The 13292-nt window shown below is 43.8% G+C and overlaps 1 protein-coding gene across 2 annotated transcripts; it reads left to right on the forward strand.

Annotated features, from left to right (window-relative positions):
• Positions 1-749: 749 nt before the first annotated feature.
• On the forward strand, positions 750-7109 carry vsig8a (V-set and immunoglobulin domain containing 8a). Of its 2 annotated transcripts, XM_059544637.1 has the most exons (10): positions 750-895; positions 1161-1222; positions 2059-2187; positions 2297-2382; positions 3885-4054; positions 4202-4406; positions 5042-5194; positions 5931-6053; positions 6130-6268; positions 6365-7109. In XM_059544637.1, the coding sequence occupies exons 2-10, from the start codon at positions 1203-1205 to the stop codon at positions 6528-6530; spliced, it is 1191 nt and encodes a 396-aa protein (XP_059400620.1). In that variant the 5' UTR covers positions 750-895; positions 1161-1202; the 3' UTR covers positions 6531-7109. The 2 variants fall into 2 exon arrangements, with proteins under 2 accessions (XP_059400620.1, XP_059400619.1); XM_059544636.1 differs by lacking the exon at positions 750-895 and having other exon boundaries at positions 1048-1222.
• Positions 7110-13292: the final 6183 nt, after the last annotated feature.

Raw genomic sequence — 13292 nt, forward strand, 5'->3', positions numbered from 1 at the left:
TTTTTGGGCAACAGAAACGAAACAAAACAATAAATAAATGTTTAAAAAAAAAGTGCATAAAATAATTTCACCTATAGGGGTACAACACTTTTTTCTAACTTTGTTCTGAATAAATCGCATACATTTATATTTAAAATATGTGTGTGTGTGTGTGTGTGTGTGTGCGTGTGTGTGTGTGTGTGTGTGTGTGTGTGTGTGTGTGTGTGTGTGTGTGTGTAAAACACATGAGTTGTTTAACTAAATGAATAGCATATAACCTTTGACCCAAACAGTGTTATTTTGTTTATTCATATTTTTTTAAGAAACATATTTCTTTTCCCAACAGCATTTCTGAAATGCCATCTGTTTACCATCTGAGTCTCACATGTGAAGCCAAAGTTGCCGAAGCAGCTGCTAAATGTCCTAAATGTATGTATTTTTCATGATCTTTCATTCTCAGTTTCATTTATGTTAATAATTCTCGTTAGATTCTCAAAAAGCATGGGCATTTCTTAAAGATAAGGTTGCAGTGGCCTATTTTTGCCGGCATGAGGGAGTCTGGCTGTTCTTTGTAAAGGAAGGAATCACCTTTAGATGGACTTTCATTTCATATGAGCTAGATGAAAAAAGCACTGTGCATAGAAAGAAAAATACAACAACAACTTATCATTAAACATAATTTATTTAAACAGTTGCCCTGCATGTTGATGTACTCAAACTTTCCAATAATGTATTATTATGTCCTTTGTTTTTCTGAGTGGAGTAACCAGCTGTCACCTGAGAACAGTCTCTGTGGACCACATCACCATGGCACCACCTTCACTTGATACCAGAGGGGACTTGTTGTCTCACAGAGGAGCCATTCAGAAGGTGAAATGCATGAAGACTAAATCAGAGATGAACTGGCCCTCAATGTGTAAGTCTCTACGTATTATTGCAGATATATCTGTGTTTTTATGGCATATTTTCTTGCTCAGATATATGTTTGCATAGTGGAACCTGTTGTTCCGGTCGATCAGCATAAGAGCAGCCAAAATGTTTCCTCTTGTGTTGTGTAATGTATGGTACGGGATATATTTGGCTGAACAATGAGTTTATAGGCTCTCAAAACAGTGTAGGAGGAAGAATGGAGTGTGCTACAAAAAGAAAAGCAACAAAGATGTGTTCTTTTCTCTTACCAGAGGGAAGCAGATAAGAAACTTTTCGCTTTGTGGTTGTGAAAAATGTCTTTGGGTCACAACAGGTGCGTATTTCTGACTTTTGCTGTTGTATAATATTTTCCAGGTTTTGTGTCCTATCTTTGCTCTTAATATAAGATACATGTATTCTACCATTGGACTGTTTATAACAAGCTGGAGCATTTTGCCAACTTATCAAGGTTTTTTTTTTTTTTTTTTTTTTTTTTTATGTTTCCTGAATGTTTAAAATGTCATTTTTGTTTGCGGTGTTCCAGTAATTTTGACCTGGAGAACATTTTCTTTTCCCCAACAATGCTAGTAAATGATATAACATTAGACTAAAACACACGCTGGTTATAACAACTTCTCAAAATTAGATACTTTTGGGGATTTCAACAACTTATCAATAACTTTTTGGGGGATTTCTTTTTTTTTTTTAGCTCAGATAAATGAGGCCTACGACCAATCTGTTCCAGTAAGAAATACAAAACGTGCAAATTAAAAATAAAAACAAGCTGACAAGATAATGGAATCCAAGATTTAGTGACATATAGCATAACTAAGAGATTTACAAGCTGTTTTTTAAAAAACTGGGAAAACCAAACTAGGTAAAGAATTTTTGCACAGTACAATGTTTTAAAATATTTTACTTTATACAAATGTTAAGGGAAAATGCTGTTAGACAAAAGCCCAACTAAAATACCATAATATAAATAACATTTAATTTAATACATTTCATTTTGTGATAGACCATACTTCACAGTACTTTTATGGACATTCACTAATAAATTACACTAAAACATTTTTTTAAGTTTAAAATGGAATAAAATAACAAACTGAGATCCAACAAAAATAGAACTGATCATTAATTATTGGTGTAAAATAGTGGTCCTTTTTGCAGTCTCTTTTCATTTCTAGACTCAAGTGTGTGTCTTAAAAATTACAATCAGCTGAATGGGAGGAAGTGGCAGAAAGAAAGGTGTCCAAACATGAATGTACAAAAACACTGCTGCAACACAAGGTACTGTGTGTAAAATATTTTACCCAGCTAGACATGCTCATTATCTCCCTCACAGTCACTTTTCAGTTGTGCTCTTTTTATCTAGCTTTCACTGTCTTTTTACTTCAATCTGTCACAGATTGCCTTGCGTGAGACTTACAGGTTTGTTCCCGTCATCCTCATTTATGATACTGACTGCGCTCACCATGCTTTTTCTCAAAGCAAGTAAGTTTCTTTGCAAAAAGAATAAAAAAGGTTGTACTTTGAAACTTGAATTCTGACACGTTCTAGATCAGGTTAATTTGACATTCTGCTCACAACACAGCTGAAGTTCCTTATTCAGGCCTGAAAGTTTTCCTTCATCCAAGCCATGGATGTATGATGGGATTTATTCACAAGCATCTGGACCAAATCCAGATATTAGTAATTTGGAGAGTTTCATTATATGAACTCATATGAATCATTCATGAGTGAGCACCAGGACAGACCGTCAGCATGAAGCCAGGAGCGTATGAGGGATTTTGGAATTACAGGCTTATTGAAAATGACCATCCTTAGGACTTTGAATGACAGGGAAAAAGTGACCTAGAAAAAGCAGAATAAATCGAAGACTAGTTATGCTTATAACTTATTACTTGTTTGAAGCTTCATATCACATTTAAAAGAAAAGTGTCTTTTTGTCTTATAGTTTGTTGGCCAAAAAAAGTTAGATGTTTATCGTCAGTAAATCATAAAAAGAGACAGCTGGCATTTTTTCAAGCCATTGATTTCCTCTGAAATCTTATTTCGGAATAGCAATTTTTAATTTCAATTCATGTTCTACAATATAAAAATTTCTAAAATGTGGATTTTGGACCCATTGTGTGCTAAGTTGCTAATAAGTTGCTATTAACTATCAGAAGAGCTACAACTACCACAAGGATGTGATGTTATGTTGTTAGTCAGTATATAGCAACAAAATTCATATTGTAGATTTGACTATGTAATATATGGATAGCCAATTTCTTTCACGTATTATTTTTTGTCATAAGAACAAGTCAACATTATAAAATACTAAGTAATAACGAGATTGAAAAGTCATAATTATGACATAAATGGGGAAGTCGTGGCCTAATGGTTAGAGAGTCGGACTCCCAATCGAAAGGTTGTGGGTTCGAGTCCCGGGCCGGCAGGAATTGTGGGTGGGGGGAGTGCATGTACAGTTCTCTCTCCACCTTCAATACCATGACTTAGGTGCCCTTGAGCAAGGCATCGAACCCCCAACTGCTCCCCGGGCGCCGCAGCATAAATGGCTGCCCACTGCTCCGGGTGTGTGCTCACAGTGTGTGTGTGTGTTCACTGCTCTGTGTGTGTGCACTTCGGATGGGTTAAATGCAGAGCACAAATTCCGAGTATGGGTCACCATACTTGGCTGAATGTCACTTCACTTTAAAAGTCAAAGTTATGACCAAAAAAGTCACATATTTCATAAAAAGCCAACTCTTAGATACTAGAGTTTTTATATTAACGACTTTGTCTCATAATTCTGACTTTTTGTGTCATAATAATTTCTTTTTATCTGTTAATTTTGACTTTGTCATATACATATTTTTTTTTTCTGTCAAAACTATTATATTTTTTTCTCATGGGGTGGAAATGGGCCTCCATGGTAAATATGTAACAAAAGATTCAAGTTTCTTCACATAATGTTGATAGATGCACATTAATCTTTTGCCAAACTTTTGCAGATGTGACAGCAGCAATGAAAGTGACCTCAAGTGGGCCACAAACTTTGAAGATGGCTCAAGGGGAACCGGTTACACTAGACTGCACCTACTCATCAAGTCAAGCAGACATAGGCGAGCTTGACATTGAGTGGTCAATTGTCAGCCCAGACACCACAAAAAAAGACCAGATGGTGCGTAAGGAGATCAGTCACTGCTTCTTATCCATGAAACATATGACAAATTGGCTTCCCTATAGGCTCTGTTTTGAACAGTCTCACTGATGATCTATTCAAAAACGACTATCAGCTTTAACTGATGTTAAATATTTTGTCCATTAGATCATATCATACACAGGTGGAAGGAGATATACCCATGGTGACCCTGATTTAATGAAAGGTGTGGACTTCACAGCTATAGACCCTTCCCAGGGAGATGCATCTCTATCGATCGCCTCACTGACGGCCAGTCACGATGGAACGTATCAGTGCAAAGTCAAAAAGACACCTGGGGTGGACAGCCGGAAAATATCACTGATTGTGATGGGTAATGTCATGTATATATCTAGTCTTTGTATCAGTCTCATCAGTTTTTATGTACACCATACTATAAAAACGAACTGTTTGTGTGAGAATCCTGGTTGTCCAAGCCTTTTTAAGTAAAGTGCATTTATTTCTACTGTATTTAAAATAGAATTACTTTAGATAGGATTTTACACAATTTACTTAATGCTGTTTTGTATAAATAATTTGATGAGATAATAAAACCAAAAGCTCAGGTGTTTTTTTTCTTTGTTCATTATTGTGTGTGTGTGTGTGGTTTACCATTCATCAGTCTTCACAAATATACATGATCACTACTCTAAACTGACGGTGACAGTGATTAACCTCATTCATTTCTATGCATTCCACTTTGTAAATGTGACCCCATCAACATTTGCATTAAATACACAGTTTGTGCTTGTGTATAAATTACATTTACAAAATGAGCCTACAATAGCAGAAAAACGCTTTTGCTTCAGGCAAATGTTGTATTTTTCCTCAAAAGGTTTATTTTGAAGAGAAATCCTTGAGGATAATAGCCACTTTGCAGAAGTTCTTTTGGCTCTCTACAAAATTACACAGTGCAATTATTTAAGCTGTATGGGTGAATTATAACAGTTGTTTGACTCTCTGTGGCAGTGAGGCCGTCTGTGCCGAAGTGTTGGGTTGATGGCGTTGAAGCCGTGGGTGAGCCAGCATCTCTCCGCTGCAGATCAGATCAAGGCTCTGCTCCTCTGCTGTATTCATGGAGGAGAGAGAGCGGAGGTTCCATTCCTCCAGATGCCATTCAGAGTAAGTGCTACCTCTGCTGAAAATGTATTGTAATGACATGCTGCTTGTCCATCAGGTGATTCTCAAACTTTTGAATAATATACAAACCACCACTTTGATTTTTAAATTAAATATTTTTTTTTGTTAGTAAGTAAGTAAGTAAGTAAAATTTATTTGTATAGCACATTTCACAGATAAAAATCACAAAGTGCTTCACAACAATAGGTAGAATACACAACACTTATAAATACATTACAGCACATAATCAAAATAGAGCTTATGGCTTTTGCAGAAAAAATGTGGAAATGATTATATAATTTACTAGAATTTAAAGATGTTTAAACAGGTGTGACAGGACCTAAATAAAAAAATAAAAATATATATATACATAAATAAAACCTCTAAATGTTCTTCTTAAAAAAATAATAAATCAAATCTGCATGCATTTGTTGATGGAAATGCTGGAATTTAATTATCATTCAATCTTAGCAAGGATTAAATAAGTTATGTATATAATTATATATAGACATTGTAAAATATTTTCATATTCAGATTACATTTTTTTAAGTAATTAGCAACCCTTTATAATTATATAATTATATAACTGTTATAAATAGTAGCTACTTGAAATAAATGTATATTTTTCTGTTAGAATAACTTTTCTACAAGGAGGAAAGGAAAGATACTCCCAAAGATACATGCATTATCATTGTGGTTATTAATTAATTATATATATATTTTTCTTTACCACATATAGACTCCCTCACAGGAGAACTTCTAATCAGTAACCACTCCGTAAGCCACTCTGGTGTCTATTCCTGTGAAGTTTCCAATGCTGTTGGTAAAGAGAGCTGTCGGCTTAACCTTCAAGCTTTGAAGCGTAAGTGAAGCGTAGTGCTAATCAGACCAGTGATTTTATACTGTTTCCTCATTATCGTTTTCTTAAACTTCCACAGCTCCTAACAGGGCAGGGGTCATTACAGGAACCGTTGTTGGATGTTTACTGCTAATCATGATCATTCTGATCATTATATGGCTTCTCATCTTCAGATGTAACTGGAATCGACATGAGAAAGAGTTCTCCAATGACATTAGGTGATATCAACCCCTCCATTTTTCTTCATGAATCCATCCATTTCCTTCAGTTATGTAAAGTTTGATGATGATAATGAGATTTTCTTGTCTTTAAAGAGAGGACGTTCCAGCTCCTGAGAGTCGCCCTACCAGCCGGATCTCCAGCTTCCGTTCAGGTGTGGCCTATAGCCAGGTGGGCCAAACCCAAAATGAGCATCCGCTCTCAACTAACACCAGCTACAGCACTGCAAAGTATGACAGCAAGTTTGGCTATGCCGTATGAGATTCTAGGTAGTCATATTTGTATTATACTGAAAATTGTCATTAGTTTGCAGTTACTAAATGAATGAACTTTTAGTGGATTTGATCATGTTACAATTTACAAAATGGAATCAACATGCTGTCTTGTAATTGTGTAACATTCAATGTAATTATACATTAGATGTAATATGAGAGAAGGATACATTACATGTCTCAGAATAATGATGCACAAGCAGGTCTAGATCATATAAGATTGTGATGGTATTGGTAGAACTCTTACCAAGACCTTAATCCAATATTTGAATGTGAAGAGCTTCCAATATTGATGTGTTTTGTCAAGATTTTGTACATAAATATATGTATGCTTTTTCTGAGATTTGGATGTTGATGGTTATGATCGAACAAGCCATTTAAATTCAATGACAAAAATAAATCACAAACAATAATTTGATGTATAGAATTAGAACTTTCTTTATTCTAAAGTATTTTTATTTGATAAAATGTGTTGTTTTGCTGTTGTTTTGTCTCTATTTTTGCCCAAAAGATATTACTAAAATGTATTAGATTTTTTTTTATCTTTGTTTTTGCCCATAAAGAATAAAAGTTGTTTTATTCAACGATTTTAGGACTTTAGATGTTGTACTGAAAAGTTGAATTTGTATGTTGAATTTGCAATAAATTGTTTTAAGAAAGTCATTTGCTGACAAATAACAAAGACATACGATTTTCAATATGTTTGTTTAAAATATGAATTGATGTCTATTCATTTTTAGATGAATGGAATTCATTTTTCAGAATTCACAGAACTCAAATTATACTCATGTTTTTGTTCTAATAATATGAAATATTGCCTAGCAAAGCATTTTATACTGTCAGAGTCTAAAGTTGATGGGAAAACATGATACTTGTTTGAGGTTTGCCAGGAAGAGGAGTCAGTGGAGCACGTGGTCTTGAGATACAGCCGGGGATAATGTTCAGAGAGAGTTGGGAGAGATAGAGGTTCAGGACATGACATTAAAAGAGCTATTGAGCACACAACATAGGGCACAGACTTGGTGGGTTTTGTTACATGTGAGCCAAAATCATCACAATTAAAAGAACCAAAGACTTAAACTACTTCAGTATGTGAGCATTTAATTTATTTAATACACAAATTTCACAATTTGAGTTGAATTACTGAAATAAATGAACTTTTCCACAACAATCTAATTTATTGAGATACACCTGTTAATGCAGACGGCTCGCTTGCTCAACACAACGTACTCGGTTACTAACGTAACCTCGGTTCCCTGAGATGAGGGAACGAGTACTGCGTAAGCTAGCTTACGCTATGGGAAAAGGTCCCCTTTTCTCGAGAATATGAAGCCAAAAATTATCCTTAATTTTTAAATAATGTAAAACGCAGTGCTGCAGCACAGCAGACCCAAGCGAAGCGGCTCGCGCGCTTATTGGCTGTGCTGCGGCAACTGCAGCAACCTATGGTGAGGCGGCGGAGAGTAACGAACCAATGGGGGCGCTTCGCGCCCATTGGACGTCAGAGCGCGCCAAAATAGGCGTGGCTGGAACTATATAAGCCACCACGTCACCATAGGGATCAGGTTTTAAATCGACTGAAGCGATCACCCGGTCCGAGCACATAGCACGGCAGGTTACGCAGTACTCGTTCCCTCATCTCAGGGAACCGAGGTTACGTTAGTAACCGAGTACGTTCCCTTTCGAGAGTACTCTCGTACTGCGTAAGCTAGCTTACGCTATGGGAACACAATGTAAAACGCCGTGCGTGCTCGGGAACTTCGACCTGTCACAGCCCGAGGCGAGAGCTCGGGGCTTTATAGCAGGAGAAATCCCAGTCCCAACAGCCAACCTTAGTGAGCTTTATATAGGGAACGAAAAAAGGGGGACGTGATAAGGCTTAGCACGTCTATATAGAAAGTACCCTGGCCTGCAGGGCAGGGACTTGCAGATTATAGAATCTAATAAATGTGGACGGAGAGGCCCAGCCTGCCGCCGCACAGATATCATCCAGTGGTATCCCGCAGGACCACGCCCATGACGAGGCCATACCTCGGGTGGAATGGGCTCTGATGCCGAACGGGCAGTGAAGGCCCTTAGATTTGTAAGCCAGCGAGATAGTGTCTACTATCCATCGCGATAGGCTTTGCTTCGTGGTGGCGAGACCTCGGGTGCGCCCACCAAAGCATATGAAGAGCTGGTCCGACCTCCTGAATAAGGCGGAGCGCGCAATATAGGTTTTAAGAGCCCTGACGGGGCAGATGAAGCTCGCGTTGCTTTCGTCGCTTTGCGAGGAAAGGGCTGACAGCGAGATGACCTGCGCTCTGAACGGTGTTGAGAGCACCTTGGGGACATAGCCGTGTCTTGGTCTGAGAATGACTCTGGAGTCATTAGGCCCAAACTCGAGACAGTCAGCGCTTACAGATAGCGCATGTAAATCCCCCACTCGCTTGACTGAGGCCAGAGCCAGTAGAAAAGCGGTTTTGAACGAAAGAAGCTTCATATCGACAGACTGAAGCGGTTCAAAAGGGGGGCCCTTTAAGGCCTCTAGGACCGTAGACAGGTCCCAGGAAGGGATTGAAGGGGGTCGGGGAGGGTTCATCCGACGAGCTCCCTTAAGGAAACGAATGACCAGTTCGTCTTTTCCCAGTGATAGGCCGGCCACCGGAGCATGAGAAGCTGCAATGGCTGCCACATACACTTTGAGCGTAGACGGGGATCTGCCCGCATCTAAACGCTCCTGTAGGAAGGAGAGTATCTCCGTCACGTCACATAAGTGAGGGTCTAGGTTCCGTGTCCCGCACCAGGTGGAGAACACTGACCATTTCTGCGCGTATAGGCGCCTGGTTGAGGGCGCTCTGGCTTCCGTAATGGTCTTTAACACTCCCTCAGGGAGGTTCCCGGGTACCCGTTGAGGGGCCATACATGAAGGGCCCAAAGTTCGGGGTGGGGATGCCAGAGCGCGCCCTTCAGCTGCGTGAGGAGATCTTTCCGCAGCGGTATTGGCCATGGGGCTGTACTGGACAGCTGCATCAGCTCGGAGAACCAAGGTTGGGTCGTCCAGAGTGGGGCTACTAGCAGCATAGCACATCTGCTCTTCCTGACCCGATCGATGACCTGCGGTAGCATCGCGACCGGTGGGAAGGCATAAAGCGGGCGTCTGGGCCAATCGAGGGCCAGCGCGTCCCTGCTCTTTGAAAAATATATTGGGCAATGAGCGTTGTCTTCTGAGGCGAAGAGGTCGACCTCTGCCCTGCCGAAGATGCTCCACATCAACTGAACCGTCTGTGGGTGAAGAGACCACTCCCCAGGGGGAACATTCGCCCTGGAAAGCATGTCCGGGCCCCGGTTCAGGATGCCAGGTACATGCGCTGCCTTTAGCGAGCGCAGATTGTAATGTGCCCATGTCAGAAGACGCTCGGTCAGGGTGTGCAAGGTTTCTGACCTGACACCACCCTGGCGATTTATGTAGGCCACCACTGACATGCTGTCTGATCTGACCAGAACGTGGTCCTTTAAAATTGGGAGGAAAGCTTTCAGGGGTAGTTCGACCGCTATCATCTCCAGACAGTTTATGTGTAACAGTCGCTCCGGGCTCGACCAGAGGCCGGAGGCAGACCTGCCCTCGTACAGGGCGCCCCAACCGAGGTTGGATGCATCTGTCGAGACTACTTTCCATTTCGAGACAGCGCCCGTGCTTACGCCTAACTGATACCAGTTGGCTATTTTCCAAGGGGCCAGAGCTGTGATGCAGCCGTGGGTCACCCTGATGCGCGCGCGGCCGGAAATCCAGGCGCGCGCTGGAACACAGTCTCTCAGCCAGCGCTGTAGTGGGCGCATGCGCAGCAGGCCCAGTTTGAGAACCGCAGAGGCTGATGCCATCAGACCTAGCATTTCCTGAAATCGTTTGAGCGGGTAAAGAGACCCGGCTTTGAACGACACGGCTAAATGCTGAATAGTGAGAGCGCGCTGTGACGTCAGACGCGCTGTACATGTCACAGAGTCTATGTCTATCCCCAAAAAGGAAATCCTCTGGCTGGGAGACAGAGCGCTCTTGACAGTGTTGATCGTGAGACCCAGGCATTCTAAATGGCTGAGGATCCAGGATCTGTGTGTCGTCAGTAGTTCCTCGGAATGGGCTAAAACTAGCCAGTCGTCGAGGTAGTTCAATACTCGCACTCCCCGCATTCTCAGGGGTGCGAGAGCGGCATCCATGCACCGTGTAAACGTACGGGCGCTACGGAGAGGCCGAATGGAAGAATCATGTACTGATAAGTCTGCCCCTCGAAGGCGAATCTCAAGAATGGCCTGTGATGGGGTGCTATTTGAATGTGAAAGTAAGCGTCCTTCAGATCCACTGAGAAAAACCAATCCCTCGGGCGAATTTGCGTGAGTATTTGTTTGGTAGTTAACATTTTGAACGATCGCGTCATAAGCGCTTTGTTCAAACGTCTGAGATCCAGGATGGGTCTGAGACCGCCATCCTTTTTTGGTACGAGGAAGTAGCGGCTGTAAAAGCCTGACTCGCGCTGCGCAGGGGGGACAGTTTCTATCGCCCCTTTTGCAAGAAGGTTTATCAGTTCGGCGCGAAGGACGTGTGTCATTTCGCTTTTCACTTTCGTTTCGACCACGGCGCGAAAGCGCGGCGGTCTGCGAGCGAACTGGAGCGAGTAACCTCGTTTTATTATATTCAAAACCCAATTTGATATGCCGGGGATGGCCTGCCATGCAGCGGCTCGTGCGGCTATGGGTTGAATGTGCTTCGGGCACTGGCCGCCTGTTATGAGGGGACCAGTAGCTCGAGTATGCTGTGCTTGTGACACTGTGGTGACAGCGCTTATCTGTAGGGTTGCGCACTGAGAAGTGGGCACGCGCGCTACATTTAGAGCACCTCCGGCGCGAGCGGGAAGGTGGGCATGAAAGGAGACCCGAGTGAGTCTTTGTGACACTTGGGGGAGTGTGTATACATGTAGGGGTGCGTACTGTGTAGTGGGCACACTGCCTACATAGAAAAAGCTCTTTTTGTGCTTTATTGAGGTCGCCGTGAAAACGGCGTTTGTGTGCAGGCGTGCGTGCATTGTAACAGGCTCGTTTACTGCAGTATAGACATCTCCAACCGCCTTTAGTGAGGGGATTGGAGGAAGCATGTGAGGTTTCTTGTGTGGTGGTCCGGCCGCAGCGGGACTTAACCACGGTCTTTTCAGCCCGAAGGTCAGGAGGGCTTCGGAGGCTCGGGGTTCAGCACAATCCTGGGCCGAGGTCCCCGTCTCTCTGGCGGTTTGCGGCTCGTAGAGCGAGAGCGGTGCTGGGTTTTGGTCGCTGGGCGAGACTGTAAGTCTGGCTGCGATGGCTTCGAGGTCTGAGGGGGCGGCGCATTTCTACGGCGTCCCGCAGCAGAGCTAGAGCGTTTCGGCAGGAAGTGTCTCATTGCCTGTGACGTTTTCTGAGCCTCAGTGAAGCGTTCAGCGAAACCCTTAACCGACTGGCCAAAGAGGCCGGAAGGCGAGATAGGAGAGTCGAGAAAGGCGGATTTGTCGGCGTCTTTCATCTCCGTGAGCGTGAGCCAGAGGTGTCGCTCTAAAACAGCGAGGCTTGCCATGCTTCGGCCGATCGCTTGTGCTGTGGTCTTTGTCGCACGCAGGGCTAGATCAGTAGCGCTGCGGAGATCTTTAAAGTCATAGGTATCTGGGGCAGACTCGTCCAGGTTACGGAGAAGTCTGGCCTGAAAAACCTGCAGCACAGCCATGGTGTGTAGAGCCGAAGCAGCTTGACCAGCGGAGGTGTAAGCTCGGCCAGCGAGAGCTGAGGTGGTGCGGCACGGCTTGGATGGATGCACGGGCTTCGACCGCCATCCAGCGGCTGAGGGCGGGCAGAGGTGTGCAGCAATAGCCTCCTCGAGAGGGGGGAGGCTCTCGTAACCGTGGTCTCGGGCGCCGTCGACAGAGGAGAGCGCTGACGAGACAGAAGTCTTCAAGCGTGCGGAGAATGGGGCTTTCCACGACTTCGTGAGTTCATTGTGAACTTCCGGGAAGAAGGGGGCGTTTCTTTGCGGAGGGGCCGAAGGGCGCCCCTGCAGGAACCATTCATCCAGCCTGCTTTTAGCGGGCTCGTCTGGAGGAGACCAGTCGAGCTGAAGGTCGCTGACAGCCCTTGTAAGCACGCGAGTAAGCTCCGCGTCGATATCGGCGCGTTGTCCGGTGCAGCTGGGTGCTGTGGGGGGGGGGGGGGGGTCCGCAATGGAGCCCGACCATTCCTCACTACTGGACGCGGCGAGAGAAAGGCTGTCGTGTCTGTCCTCCTCCGCCTCAGGCGCTCCGAAGGAGAAGGGGGCGCTGGTGAGCAGGGACTGGCGCTGCTCGTCCACGAAGAGGACAGGCGAAGGAGAGAGAGCGGACGAGGCACGCGGGGAGTGTTCCGGCGTGAGCTCGCGTGTAGCAGTATGCTCAGGCATTCTCTGATCGCGGCGTTTCTTACGCGGCACTTGAGAGAGAAGAGGCGGAGCGGGTGGAGCATCGTGGCTGGTTTGAGCTTATCGAGCCCGCAGGGTCGATATAGCCATGTCGTCGCACTCAGGGCAGCCGCCCTTGAAGAGTGCGCTCTCAGCATGCTCGCGGCCCAGGCAGGAGACACAGATGATGTGGCTGTCCTCGCTGGGCAGAGGGCCTCGGCAGGAAGCGCAGGCCCGAGGCATTTGAAACAACGCCTCGAATTCTGGAGGAAAAAAGTGTGATGCAGTGGCAAACACACTAGCTTTGAAAAGGATATAGTCACG

Source organism: Carassius carassius, chromosome 49 (genome assembly GCF_963082965.1).
Source record: "Carassius carassius chromosome 49, fCarCar2.1, whole genome shotgun sequence".
NCBI classification, from domain to species: Eukaryota; Metazoa; Chordata; class Actinopteri; order Cypriniformes; family Cyprinidae; genus Carassius; species Carassius carassius.

Bases quoted from the DNA above. Each gene is read 5' to 3' on its own strand.
- vsig8a (XM_059544637.1), top strand. From the start codon at position 1,203: ATGTCTTTGGGTCACAACAG. The intron at 4,055-4,201 runs GTGCGTAAGGAG...TTTGTCCATTAG, and splicing joins CCACAAAAAAAGACCAGATG to ATCATATCATACACAGGTGG. The intron at 5,195-5,930 runs GTAAGTGCTACC...TACCACATATAG, and splicing joins TCCTCCAGATGCCATTCAGA to ACTCCCTCACAGGAGAACTT.